This window comes from Leptinotarsa decemlineata, unplaced genomic scaffold (assembly GCF_025532065.1).
Source record: "Leptinotarsa decemlineata unplaced genomic scaffold, Ldec_3_MD MMD2_tig00026307_RagTag_RagTag, whole genome shotgun sequence".
Lineage (NCBI taxonomy): Eukaryota > Metazoa > Arthropoda > Insecta > Coleoptera > Chrysomelidae > Leptinotarsa > Leptinotarsa decemlineata.
Genome location: NW_027412681.1, coordinates 4,047,188 through 4,059,967, shown reverse-complemented (window position 1 = coordinate 4,059,967; position 12,780 = coordinate 4,047,188). Strand labels below are relative to the sequence as shown.

Sequence of the window (12,780 nt, the reverse complement as noted above, 5' to 3'; positions counted from 1 at the left end):
TTCTCGTAAAATAACTGAATGAACCATTCTCAAGGTTATCAACCTGTAAAAGGTCTTTTGATTTCATTGGGGTAAAATGTTTCAATAAAATAAGTTCTCAAATCAACAGTAATGTAAACAGAAGTTTCAAAACCCAAGTACAGCTTGTCAAATGTAGGAAGAGCTTTCTGAATTACGTTATGGTCCCGCCCACTAGATGTGCGTTCTTTAGAAGACTATGTGCGAGAGAGAGAGAGCAAGATTTATCTTTTTTAAAGAGTAATAAAACTTGAAAGATTTGAACTTTGTGACCTATCATTATCAGGAAGGAAAAATGCAAAATAAAATCAAAATAAAACTTTAATAAAAAACAGAGCCATAAAACTTATTTTTATGTCGATATATAATCTAAAATTTTTATCACATAACAAAGCGGAGTCACTTCGTTCTTGGTACCCACACGGGTCTAGCAATGGCACCGATATTAACTCGTTCAATGACAATTATTTCATCTTCAAGGTTTTCTGTATTATAAAACTTGTGCAGATCATCTATCGCCTTATCCTCCAACTGAAAAAAAGGTACTTTAATCGTGCCTCACGTTGGGCGCCTAGTTGAAAATAGATCATTCAACTTCTTACATACCTGAGTGCACACTAGAGATTTTGTAGTGAGCTTGACCAGATTCTCCTTTTGTTTCTTCTCATCTGATATTATGTCTCCTATATGTTTTAATTCTGTCGACGTTGCTGGACTAGATGCATCGGGAATGGTTTTCCAGGGATTCTTAGGGGTGACTGGAAAAAATGTACAAACTGTATTCAATCCATGGATTGAAATGTTTAGGAATAGTTATATACTTTTGAGAATGATTCTTACAAAGCGTTGGAACACGTCCGATAAGAAGTTACAGTGATAAAAAGCAGAAAATTATATTATTTTTCAACGTGATCGTTCTGAGGTGCAGCAAAAACTGAATGGGTTTATATCACTTTATTAAAAACAGAGTGACTATAGATCATACTATAATTTCAAAGCTGAAAAATTATTCAGAGAAAAAAAAATCAATTTACAAATGAGATTGATCGCGTCAAAAGAAACTATAGCGGTGTTGCTGAAAATTCGTCATTTTATGGGTTTCTAACTTTCAACATTTGATAAATTGATGGATCTAGCCATTACTACGTAGTAGGAAATCATAATGAAGAAAAGAGAAATGAAACTTTCTATGTTTTTTACCACTTTTATTTGTATACAATAAAGTTTATTGTGTAAGTTTGAAAATGTCCGTATAGGACGAAACTGCATTAACAACGTTAGTTACAAATAAAAGTGGTAAAAAACATTTGAACTATAAGTTTTCTTATACACTTTATGCTCCGGATTATTCTTCTGTCTTCAGTTCAACGTAGCTCACAGCCATGCTCAACAGGTAAGATTCTGAAACAATTCGTTTTGACAGCCAAACTTCACAATGTTTTAAAAATAGACATGAAAAGGGGGAGTTGATGTGGTTGTCGACAAAGCTCGTACTCGTAACATGTTATTTGAGGTATGTGGCACGAAGACATCATATTTGTTGAAAAAGTTGGAAGGATTTTAAAGGAGAATATAAGTATTTATAAATTTACGGTTTGTTCTATTTTGAAACAGTGTGTAATATCTGATCACACCCAAAGTGTTTTGTCAAATAGTATTTTGTATAAACACTTCTTATCATTTAACAGTTTCTGTAATATCCTATTTGACAAACATTAATATTTTTTCAGACTCCCTAACAGTCAATAGAACAGAGGCGTCTCATTTTACATTTTCATCTATCTAAATCTGAATTACATTACGTAAGATGATGTAAAAGTATTCATCATAAATTTAAAATTCCTGTTGAACAAGTTCCAAAATCAAAAAACCAGCGTACATTACATCTGTACTTCCAAAACAATATTTTCTAATGTTTTGCCAGAATGGGCATTATTCATCTAGAGAATATGGATTTTTTTCTAATTATCGTAGAGTTAATAGAAGAGAGATTCACCTGAAACTAACCAACCCAACTTCCATCTGTTTTCACGAATTCTAATTTTCATTATCTCGCACAATGTAAGTTATCAATAAAAGCTTACTTGGTATTACTTATTACCGTAGTATTTGCAGTTAAATTTGAATATTTGATATCGAGTATATCACGACTTATAACTTAGACAACCGATTTGGCCTAAAAGTTAAAATAAGATAGAAAGAACGATTCTGTAACCTACTTACCTGTTATGGAAGCGCTATCGTTACTAGTGTCATTATTGCTACCCGATGACAACCTCTTCCTCTCCTTCTGCGAGATCTTTACCATCTTGTGCTTAAATGCACCCTTTTGCGTTGGACTCTTTGCCTGAAAACTACTGTTCGAATGAAGCGGAGGACTATTCAAATCCGGAAAACTGGAGGACTCGGTGAATGAAAAACTAAGCTCCATGGAATTACGACTCCTGTCGGAACCCAACTTGGTGTACTGAATTTCAATGGTTTCGGATTTCACAATCTCGCTAGCTTGGTTTATCGACTTTAAACGACTAGGTAAATCAGGTAAAGAGTTATTTTTCGGTAACGCCTCTGGCTCATCAGGAAATTGAATAATACTGTCCAAAGGAACGTCATTGTCAAAGGAGACAGAAAGGTTCTTCTCCGAAACCTTGTGGGACCGGGTTTTCTCTTCTGGACAGGCTTTGGAGGAGATATTAGTTCCACTTCGTCCGTCATCGACACCGGATAGTTCACTCCCACAGTTAAAACCACCTCGTCTAGTACCGCTGTCGAATAGGGCGTGATCACCCTGCACCAAACTTCGCGTTTCTCTTGGAAGTAAAACTCTGACAACTCCTTCAAAAGTTCCTCCTCCAACTCATCCAACGCTCTGGATTCGAGCAAGGGCGTCATGTTCAGCACCATGAACTTCATGCAGCAGACTTTCAGCTTTTCTGCGTTGTAAACGTGAGCGAAAGCGAGGATCTGAATTACGTTCCTTAAAGTGAGGTTGTCCGAAAGGAGACGTTCACACTGATCTTTGAGCCTCGTCACGAAGAGCTGGTCGGCCAGGATCAGGATCTTGAAAAGATGATCGGTATCGATGGAACTCAGAGTAGACAAGGAGTCTGTGTAGAGGAACTCCAGCAGGGCTTCAACGGTGCTTTTTGGGAACGGTAGCGACACTTCAGTGGTCTGCTCCTAGAAGAAAAGGAAATTGGCATTTTGAATATATGGCATCACAGACACTGGTCTAGAATATTTGCCTTTCTCCCTGGCATTTGTAATACTAAGACCCTTGGTTGCTTTGGAGAAAATCACCGATAATATTGTTTTAATTATATCTTTCCGTCCATCGTGAAGTTTTCTTATGCAAATTAACTATCAAAATAATCAAGATTTTGACTTGAAATTTTCTCGAAATTTTGAGTTCTATTATACCATTAGATCGAGAAATATCGATGAAAATGAGGTAGATTTATTATTTTTTGGAATCTTGAAATATAATCTTGCTGTTTCTTGGTATTCAACTTTTCTTAATCTGAAAAATAATGAGTAACAAAGAAAATTATGAAGTAATTTATACACATTCATCTCCTACCAAGTGAATCTTGGGAAAAAATGTTGTGAAAAGAACCATATCAAACTTACCCCTCCCCACCGCAAGGAGAACATATTGGCGAAATACTCCATCCTCGCAGATAAGATGCACTTGTGAGCCTTGATCTCTTTGTTGTCCCTGCATTTCACCAAAACGTCATACAAATTAGGAAAATTCAACCTATTGAACGTCGGAAAGTTTTCTCGAACCGCGCAACCATCTTGCTTCAATCTAATCAAGTATTTGTCCATGTCCAGCCTGGCGAGAGTTTTCTGTAGGACTAAGCATTCGAATCTCTTAGCAAGCTCGTGCAGTAAACGTACCGGATTCCTCGAGCTTTTATTCTTCAGTTTCGTTCCTTTGTCATCCGTTTTCTTCTTGTTGTAATACTCGTAGGCCGAAATATTTGCAGGTACATTCTCTATTTCCGACACTTCGTCCGGCTTCTCTTCTTTCACCGGACACAAACGTCGCAGGCGCTCATTCTTGAGCTCACCGCACTTAGTGAGCTCACACTCGCCCTTATAGACATAAAGGAGGAACTGCTCGAACACGTCGGGGTTCACGTCGTTCAAAACTATGGTTTTATTGTTTTCATCCATCAGTTTTTCCAAATACGAGCTGTTGTTGGATAGAATGTACTTGTGAGCTGGGAAATAGCAGTTGTCGACCTTGAAAACGACGTCGTGAATGTTGTCAGTTTCGTCGACATCCGCGATGAGCGCTTCTAGGTCAGATTTCATATGCGAACGCGCGATTTCCGGAAATGAGATGCTTCTGTACGGAAGGGCCTGAAATTATAAAACGGAATTTTCAATAATAGAGGAGGAAATATGGGTACAACAGTAGAGTTCAACGCCCCACACTGAATCAGGTAGTTATGATTTTTTTACATATTGTTATCCATTTGATACAATATAAAATTATTCTTTCAATAACAACACAAGTGACTATTTCTTTTGAAAATGGCACCGTAGGAGTCATTTTCTTTGAATTCAATATATAGGAATATAATAATTTGATGTACAAAACACTTAGATTTTAATTAATTTTTAGGAATTAACATATTTACCAATCAAGTGGTTTTTATTAAATTTTTAATGCCATTTTTACTGTGAAATATATGAAAAGAAATTATCAAATACTTGTGGTATAACTTTTTTTGCTGACCACAGTTTTATCCTCATCTCTTATTTTCAGGAATGGAAAACTTTTCGAAATGTGCAATTTGAAGGTAACATACATCTCAACAACGTTACTGGAAGCATATCTACTACAATCAGTTTTTCGTAAAATTTAAACGGTCCAATGGGATTCAATATTGACTATTTAGCTGAAGTAGCCATTGAAATTGCAAGCAAGGCAGCAAATACAAGGTAGAGCCCTTCTTTGCTGCTTTGTACCTTCTGTACTATTAGTTGTGGTAGAAATATAGCCCGTTTCGGTTTTTGAGAGACGGCGGAAGATGCAGCGGGGTGGGGATGACGACAAGTTGTGTTTCTCAGTCTCTAACCATCTCGAATAACATAAAAAATCATTATTACTTTCTAATGAACGATTGGACCCCTCTACCGAATAGAGTATAATACTTTTCATCAAACAAGTAGTAAAACTAAGTGGATTCCACACCACTTTCTGATTCAGATACGCCTTTGTTAATCTACTCGCGAAAATACTTACACTGTAATACACTCACCTGTATCACGCAATAATCTTTTCCTTTAAGATCACTTTGAATGGCAACCGCCCTGTGAATCTTGGCTACTTTCTCCAACGAAACCTTCACGCACTCGTCTCTGTCCAAAAACTTGTGAAATGCACTCTTGTCCTGACTGTTTTTAGACGATGAGCTCGTAGTATTCTTCCGCCTAGCCCGAACGATTCCTTTGAAGGCTTCTCCGAAATCTGACACAAACAACAGTTCGTTGAGGTTCAACGAAATCTGTTTAACTACGATGGCTCTGTTGATGTTGTAGATGCACCTACAGAGTTGTTGGTCCGATTCTTGCCACAACAGTATGTTGCCAGTGTTGGTGAGAACTCCCACTTTAAGTTCCTTGCTGTGTTCTTTGGAGAGCTCACTGTCTAATTGGGTGGAGTCGAGTTTACCTCCGACGATGCTTATCTGCACTACGTTCAGTTGTCTATAAATTGGGAAAGTTTATTACGGTACTATAGAAAGAAAACTGAAGTTCTGAAACAATCCAGAAATAAATATATGGGGTCTGGCTGATGATTCTAGAGATTTTTGGTGGCAACCTAAAAACACGTTAATTTCTATATTCTTAATGTTACTGATCTTGAACATTTATAGGGCTTAGATTAGGCTAGGTTAATGACTTTGAAAATTAATTAAACATTTGGTAACAAACCTGAATGAATTACTTGTTTGCGGAATCATTATCTAGATATCGGGCTCTTCAGTTATTGTTGGTATCAAACAGTTCATCATATGAATTGGAAATCACACTCTCAAATGATGAATCATATCAAGTAATATACTTTTGGTGTGGAAAAGTGTAAACTTTTATCAATAAAACGTGAAGAGCTCTGCTCCAAATGATGTCTTGTATAAAAAAGCCATCTTGGTTGGCAAAAAACGATAGTTAAGAAAAAAAGTATGGCTAGAAAATTGAAGTATCGAAGCTCGTTAGTTAAGAGAGTACTTATCTTAAAGTTGTATACATGAATACAGTTTGATCTTCAACTCCGGCGAAGAATTTTTTTTAGGAAAATTTTTTGACAAATTATCGATTTCAAGGATATTAATTATATATGTAGAGACAGGACTAACTGAATTCGCCTCTAGGATAATCTAGAACTGCAATATAAATAGTTGTTATAAGCTTCAATGTGAGAACTGACTTCAATACATAAAACAGATCAAATATATCAAAAGAAATATAATAAACTCTTTGAAATGTGAAGTTCAATTTTTCAAAAAAAAAATGAAACATTTTCTGGGATAATCGAACATTTCGGTCCTTCGAGCCGGATGCTAACACGATCCGGCTCGAAGGACCTCCCTTAACCATACACTTACCTCGAAGCAACCTTCCTACATAGGTACTCATGTAAAACATAAATGTCCCCCTTCTGCGTGCAAACCGCCGTAGCCCCGGTACTAGCCTCCACCATCTTTATACCGAAGTCGTTCGTGACGCTTACTATCCTAGGCGAGACGACAAAACGGTCCCTGCTTTTGGCGTTGAGTGTGTGACCCAATTGACCCGCATTCAGGCCCCACGTGTAGAGACCATCTGGACCCCAGGCTACGGAGTGGTATCGAGCGGCACAAACGCCTTGTATTTGTTTGGAAATGTGCTTAATCGGTTTCGGGAAGAGAGCCCTCTCAGGAGGAGGCGACTGACCGAGGACATTGTAGGTGTTCAGGCCGCAGGTATATATCTGGAAGAAATAGGGGGTATGGACTTTCATCAATACTGGACGAGACTTCGTAAATTGTGTTTCGCGAATTATCGTTCTAGGGCCGAGCTTGTTTTATTTTACGGTTCACTCAATAACTAAACCACTATTTTTGAGTTTCGGAACTGATTTTTCTCACCGACTCTTCTGGTCCTGAGAGAGAAATTGAAAAGTTGAGTAGAAATGGAAATCATAACCTGAAATGTCTAAGTCTTGAAAGTTCGTGTAAAGTTTATTTGGAAAATGCACTCATAACCTGCTAAGATGTAATAAAAAAGGAACTGAAAAGTTCCTTTCCGAAAAGTTACTGAGTGATATAAACCACTGAAGTAGCTCGTTAAGCTTATATACTGCCTTAACAGTTTATTACACTTCAGCAGATTCTCTGTTGATTCAGCTTTCTTCATTTATTAGATTGTGGAACGTTGAAAACCCAGAAAAAACCTATCAAAATCCGGGATGATAAGCTGTGGTAGAAAAGAACTTGTAGAACCATATTCAAATGAATTTGTAGAACCAAAAGTTTCGTCTGCTACTGCGGCGGACATCTTCAGTGAAGTTGACAAAAGTAATATCACAGGCTCTCAGTAACAACTAACGAGTCAGTGCAGCCGAATTTTTCTCTACTATAGAATGCTTTGATCTAGATATCTAGAGGAATAAGCTAATTGACAGATTAATAGGATTGATAGATTAAACTGACCTTTTTTATACAATATTGAATCACACGTTAAAAGGTATGACCTCGTTAGTCCTTAGCTCGTACAAGTTTCTCAACTTCTGAGAGTTGTTGTTCGTATGGGGGCGACAGCTGATTAACGGAAAAACAGATTTTAAACAGATATTATGCACTAATTGAACTGTTCATGAAAAAAAAATTATTATAATTAGTCTATAAAATATTTCCTTTCTAAACCATTTTTTTGACACTATTATTTCTACAACATTCAACTTTTATTGACCTAATTTTTTAAGTATCTAATTAGATTAAAAATCAATGATAAAATTAAATTATGTTGATGGTTTTTATCTCCAATCTTCCTCTTGAAGATGATCACTTGATGATCGAAACACGTGTAGAGGTGTTGAAATAACGGTTTGGTGTTGGGAAAAAACTACAGTAATATTGATAACTAAAAGATGGGGTCTACCATATGTGACTTTACTTTTCTATTACTCACATTGTCATCAGAGCACAAGAAAATACTGTGATCTCTGGCAATACTGGCTTGAAGGCAAGTCACAGTATCTCCCTTCTGGCTCCTACTGAAACTAATGGTATGCGGAGACACCACAGCTTTCTCGTCTCCAAGTCCCAATCGTCCACCTTGACCATGTCCGCAGGATAAGGCTTTACCTACAGGAGAAACACTTCAAGAAATAAAAATCTTATGAGAGCAAAAAAGATATAATGTAGGAGGTAAAAAATTGAAAAAAAAATCCAGTGAGCAGACATCAACATGGAGTTCCTCAAAGAACCACTCTCCGGTCAGAATCATACATGTATGCTCAAAGTGACATTAAAAATGTCTTTCTTTGTTTTGTTTTTGAGAAACAAGAATATAATATATAGAAAGAAACGCTTTACCTTAAATGAAACCTCTATGCCACTATATATTTATTTCTGAAAGCTCCCAAGAAAAATATTGAAAATTGATAAATCAATATAATTTGAAGTGAAATGAGTCTATTGCAAACATTTTTTTTTACACCAGAACAAAAATACTGTATTTCAACATGCGTTTAGCTAAGCAAGTTAGCATCATTAGGAGATCATCAAGAAATTTAAAATCAATCTTAAGGCCATAAACCATCACCTAACATAATGAGTTGGGGTCATTACATTAATTTATTTCTAGTATAACTCATTATGTTATTATTCCAAATGTTGATTACTCTTTGTTTATTTTTTGTTCCGGTGTGGAAAAAGTGCTCTCAATAGATGAAAGATATAAGAAATTATTTACCTATTTATCATACTTGGTCCTAGTTTCAGTAAACTTATAGTATTTAATAAATGAATCTTTCTTTCATTACATGATTTATTAGTGTCTAGATAAACGGTATTTACAAATACAAATATAATTTGAAAATAGTAATAAAATACAACGAATTTTTTGAGAACCAAAATATTAAAACCTAAAAAACCTCAAAATTCTAAACCTACCTGAACTAGTGATGATAACAGTATGAAACTGAGAGATACAAATGCTTTGAACATATTCCCCAGGATATTCCTTGTGAAAAATATCCAATAGTTCAGGGGTTTGTTTCGCTTGTTGTGGTCCCAGTAAGTTGTTAGTATTTGAACCCCAAGAATAAAGTTCCCCTTCCCGTGACAGCTCAGGTTTCAAACCATCTTTCATTGAATGTTCTAAGGCAGTGAGGCTGTCTGAATCCAGCTCTGCAGTTGAAGCTCCTAAAAATAAAGTAACAGAGCAGATAGAAAGAATTGAAACTAAATGTACACTTTGAGTGTATGCTTCATCCTCATACATCTAAATTTACTTAGTAGGATATTAAAATCTACAAAGCAACAGAGAAATTATTTTACTATATTTCAGCATTTATGAATACTATAAGCAATAGTTATTGATAGTTCTGAATATTAATTGTGTAAAAAGTATAGAATCACCGCCACACCTGTTTTATGTTTCTGTTTCACTCAGAGAAACAATATTTATAGTTAGAAATTGCGTTGGCTTATGATTCTCATAAACGGATGAATAGGTTCCTTTCCTGAGTAAGTACAAAAACAAAGACCTACTATTTTATTTTATAGTTGGAACAAATTTATGGTAATTCGAAATGTAACTATAGTCTCATTAGAATAATAATAATAATATTCATTCAGATTACCAGAATTGCACAACATTTCAAAAACTCACCTAACTTCACCAGTTCAACTGCCACATGGATTTTGCCATAAAAAACACTCCTGTGCAGGGCAGTGTACCCAGATTCTCTATCTTTCGCATTGATATCTGCATGTCGACTAGTAACCAACCACCTGACAAGCTCTACCCTTCCGCACGAAGCTGCGACGTGTAGGGCTGTCCTTCCTGCCGAATCTACCACAGATTCGCATCTGCAGCAAACAAAATTCAGAAACGAGCACAGGTCAGTGTTTGATACGCTCCGTTTCGATATCGCAGCTGTGATTATATCTCCATGTTGCTTAGATCTGCATTGGTACGAACAATCTGGTCTGTTTTCTGGGATACTCATGGCCTGAAATATTGAAGCTTGCTTGGTTATCCCACACTGGTAACATATGGATATTTTATATGGATTTACATTTGGAAATATACTACTATGTAATTATACCTTAAAATGGGGTTCAACAGGCTTGAGGCACAAATAATTAATTATCAGTTGGACCTAAAATTATATATAACAAACTGTATTGGTTTATCTTCTATTATTTACATTTTTTACTTTTTCAGCTCCAAAACTTCAAATCGCCAAACGTCAAAACAGTCCCAAAAACCAAATGTCAGTTTCATGACACAGTTGCCAGATAAAAATTTGAAAATTTCCATTTGAAAATAATCACACTTTGGTTATCTGTATACATAAGCTTTTTATATCATACACCTTTGAATGTTTTGTTTTCACAAGTTTTTCATTTGAAATAAATATTATTTTTGGACCCATTTTTTTATCAGTTGGTTAGGTTACCACTGACAGTCATGAAAATGTATCATTGCTAAAATAAAATATTCTCATAAAACATATGTATTTGAAATCGACTTCACGTCAACAATAAGCCTTTTCCAGATTCTGAATTGTTCGTGTGATATCAAGTAACAAATCATTGCCCATATTTAATTATCAGAAATGATGGTACTGAACTGAAAGTTATTTTTAGTTTTTTCATCTTTTGTAACCTCACAAAATATGGAGATTTTTCCAAATATCTGGCAACCCTGCTATCAAGCTGAATATCAGGCCATTCTTTCCAGACGCATGCCTTAAGTAATTATTTTTGGAATAAATCCAAAAATTTGGTAACCTTCGAAAAATATAAGCAACGTCATCTAGAGGTAGGTTGGTTGTAAGCATCAAATTATTTTTTTAATTTTATTACTTACGAATTGACAATGAGGAACCTTCTTGAAAAATACTGAAAAGTGAATTAATCCATCACGAATATTTTTTTACTTATTTTATCAAAAACTACATTTCGCGTAATCTGAGTAGTTATTGTCGATGTATATTTCTTCGAGGTATTATTCTGTGTTCAGTATCCCTTAATTCAAACTCACTCGACGAACTATGAAATTAGGTATTGAAAATCAACTTCCAAAATTTCCAAATTTATTGACTCATCGAAAGTCTGTCATAGAACTCTGAGAGTTTTTCGCTCAATTCACGAATCATGTTTTTTGAATATAAAAGAACATACTTCGTGAACAAAATGTGTGCATGTCCAATGTACTCCTCTATAGACGAGTTCTTAAATTTATCAATTAGAAATTTAAAACTGAATTTAAAAAAATCGCCTAACGTACAAGTCACTGAATCTCTCGTCTATTATTCATGACTCGAGATTGACTCAACTTTACTATTCTGTGATTCAACTTCTTTGTAGTAGATGACACTAGCAATTTGGGCATGCGCTTTTCACCATGTCCCCTCAATTCGTTCCTTTTAAAAAGCTAACCTGCAAAGTTGTGTTTATTTTATGTTTAATCGTATTTCAATTTAGTCGTTGGATTGGTCAGTTGTGTCCAATTAGTGTTGTGTTGACAGAAAAAGAGGGAATCACTTCGTCAAACATTCGATATGAAAATATAATAGAACATTTTTAAATCTTTTGTACCTACTTCGTGGACTTTTTTACCAGTTTTTTACTGGTTTTGAGAACCTTTTTTTGTGTTGGATTATGTGACAATGAGCATATATCGTGGTAAAAATCGAAGAGAATTTTATTTGTCATCGCTCTTGTACGATAGTATTGAGGACAATAACTTAGGGTAAGTATTTCAGATGTATTTATTTTTTATTAAAATAGCCCTGAGGTACAGAGATTCAGAGGCTTGCCTTGCTTCTAATGGTCGGATTTTTCAATCGCAAAACTGGGATTGTTCATTCGTGAAATTAGGATTTTTGATTGTAAAATAAGGTTGTGTTTCAAAGGATCTGATAAAAAAGTAGGCCATTCGATCTTTTTTTTTCTTCGATTCTGATTCCGAACAAAATCAATAAGTGGGTTTTACATTTTTTAATGAAATTTATTTTTCTGCCAATGTTCAACAGTTTTTTCGGGAAGTATAAAGAACGGAAAAACATTTTAAAAATCACTAGAGAAAGCACCCCTTTGTGTTTTTTTTTTTCAATCAACTTGACAGTTTTCAAAACTTGAAGGGGACATTTTTACGCTCAATTCAACACTATACTGCTAGAAAGAATAATATACAAAGTGTTTTTATCAGTGATGAAATATCAAATCAATTTTCATTTCTGAGGACTCCAGAAAAGAGAAAACTGTGACGTTAAAGATTTTGCATTTAAAGCAGTTGTATTCACTAATTTTTAAGAAATCAAGACATCGTATTGCTGTGAAAAAATAATCAAAACAATTAGTAGGAACAAATATTATTCAGAAAGGGTTTACAATACTAAGCATAAATTAGTAGAGAAAAATGCATGATCAACATTTTGTGCTCAAAACTAAATCAAATATTGCTTTATATAAGATGATCTTGAAAAGAGATGCAGCAGGTCTTATTCAATGAGTTCTTTTATCGCAT

The 12,780-nt window shown here is 35.1% G+C and overlaps 2 protein-coding genes and 1 long non-coding RNA gene across 5 annotated transcripts in view; 2 read left to right on the top strand and 1 right to left on the bottom strand.

The window, feature by feature from the left end:
* Positions 1 to 321: 321 nt before the first annotated feature.
* On the bottom strand, positions 322 to 10,542 carry LOC111513682 (inhibitor of Bruton tyrosine kinase). Of its 3 annotated transcripts, XM_074181067.1 has the most exons (11): positions 10,352 to 10,497; positions 9,913 to 10,255; positions 9,192 to 9,443; positions 8,206 to 8,381; positions 6,642 to 7,006; positions 5,295 to 5,742; positions 3,649 to 4,389; positions 2,722 to 3,198; positions 2,242 to 2,683; positions 625 to 776; positions 322 to 549 (listed from the first exon to the last, which is right to left on the bottom strand). In XM_074181067.1, exons 2-11 carry the CDS (start codon positions 10,250 to 10,252, stop codon positions 418 to 420), a joined length of 3,525 nt encoding a protein of 1,174 aa, XP_074037168.1. In that variant the 5' UTR covers positions 10,253 to 10,255; positions 10,352 to 10,497; the 3' UTR covers positions 322 to 417. The 3 variants fall into 3 exon arrangements, with proteins under 3 accessions (XP_074037168.1, XP_074037167.1, XP_074037166.1); XM_074181066.1 differs by lacking the exons at positions 322 to 549; positions 625 to 776 and having other exon boundaries at positions 2,490 to 3,198; positions 9,913 to 10,288; positions 10,352 to 10,405; positions 10,463 to 10,542; XM_074181065.1 differs by lacking the exons at positions 322 to 549; positions 625 to 776 and having other exon boundaries at positions 2,490 to 3,198; positions 10,352 to 10,405; positions 10,463 to 10,542.
* LOC111513683 (uncharacterized) lies at positions 1,123 to 10,676 on the top strand. The gene is made up of 3 exons (XR_002723250.2): positions 1,123 to 1,411; positions 4,799 to 4,974; positions 10,471 to 10,676. It is a non-coding gene; the product is annotated as an uncharacterized lncRNA (long non-coding RNA).
* A 984-nt stretch (positions 10,677 to 11,660) lies between these two features.
* Positions 11,661 to 12,780, top strand: part of LOC111510634 (uncharacterized) — a 44,845-nt gene continuing 43,725 nt past the window's right edge. Inside the window, exon 1 of the mRNA XM_074181058.1 lies at positions 11,661 to 12,003. Coding sequence (XP_074037159.1) covers positions 11,921 to 12,003 — 83 coding nt within the window. The 5' untranslated portion in view covers positions 11,661 to 11,920. The remainder of the gene's footprint in view (positions 12,004 to 12,780) is intronic.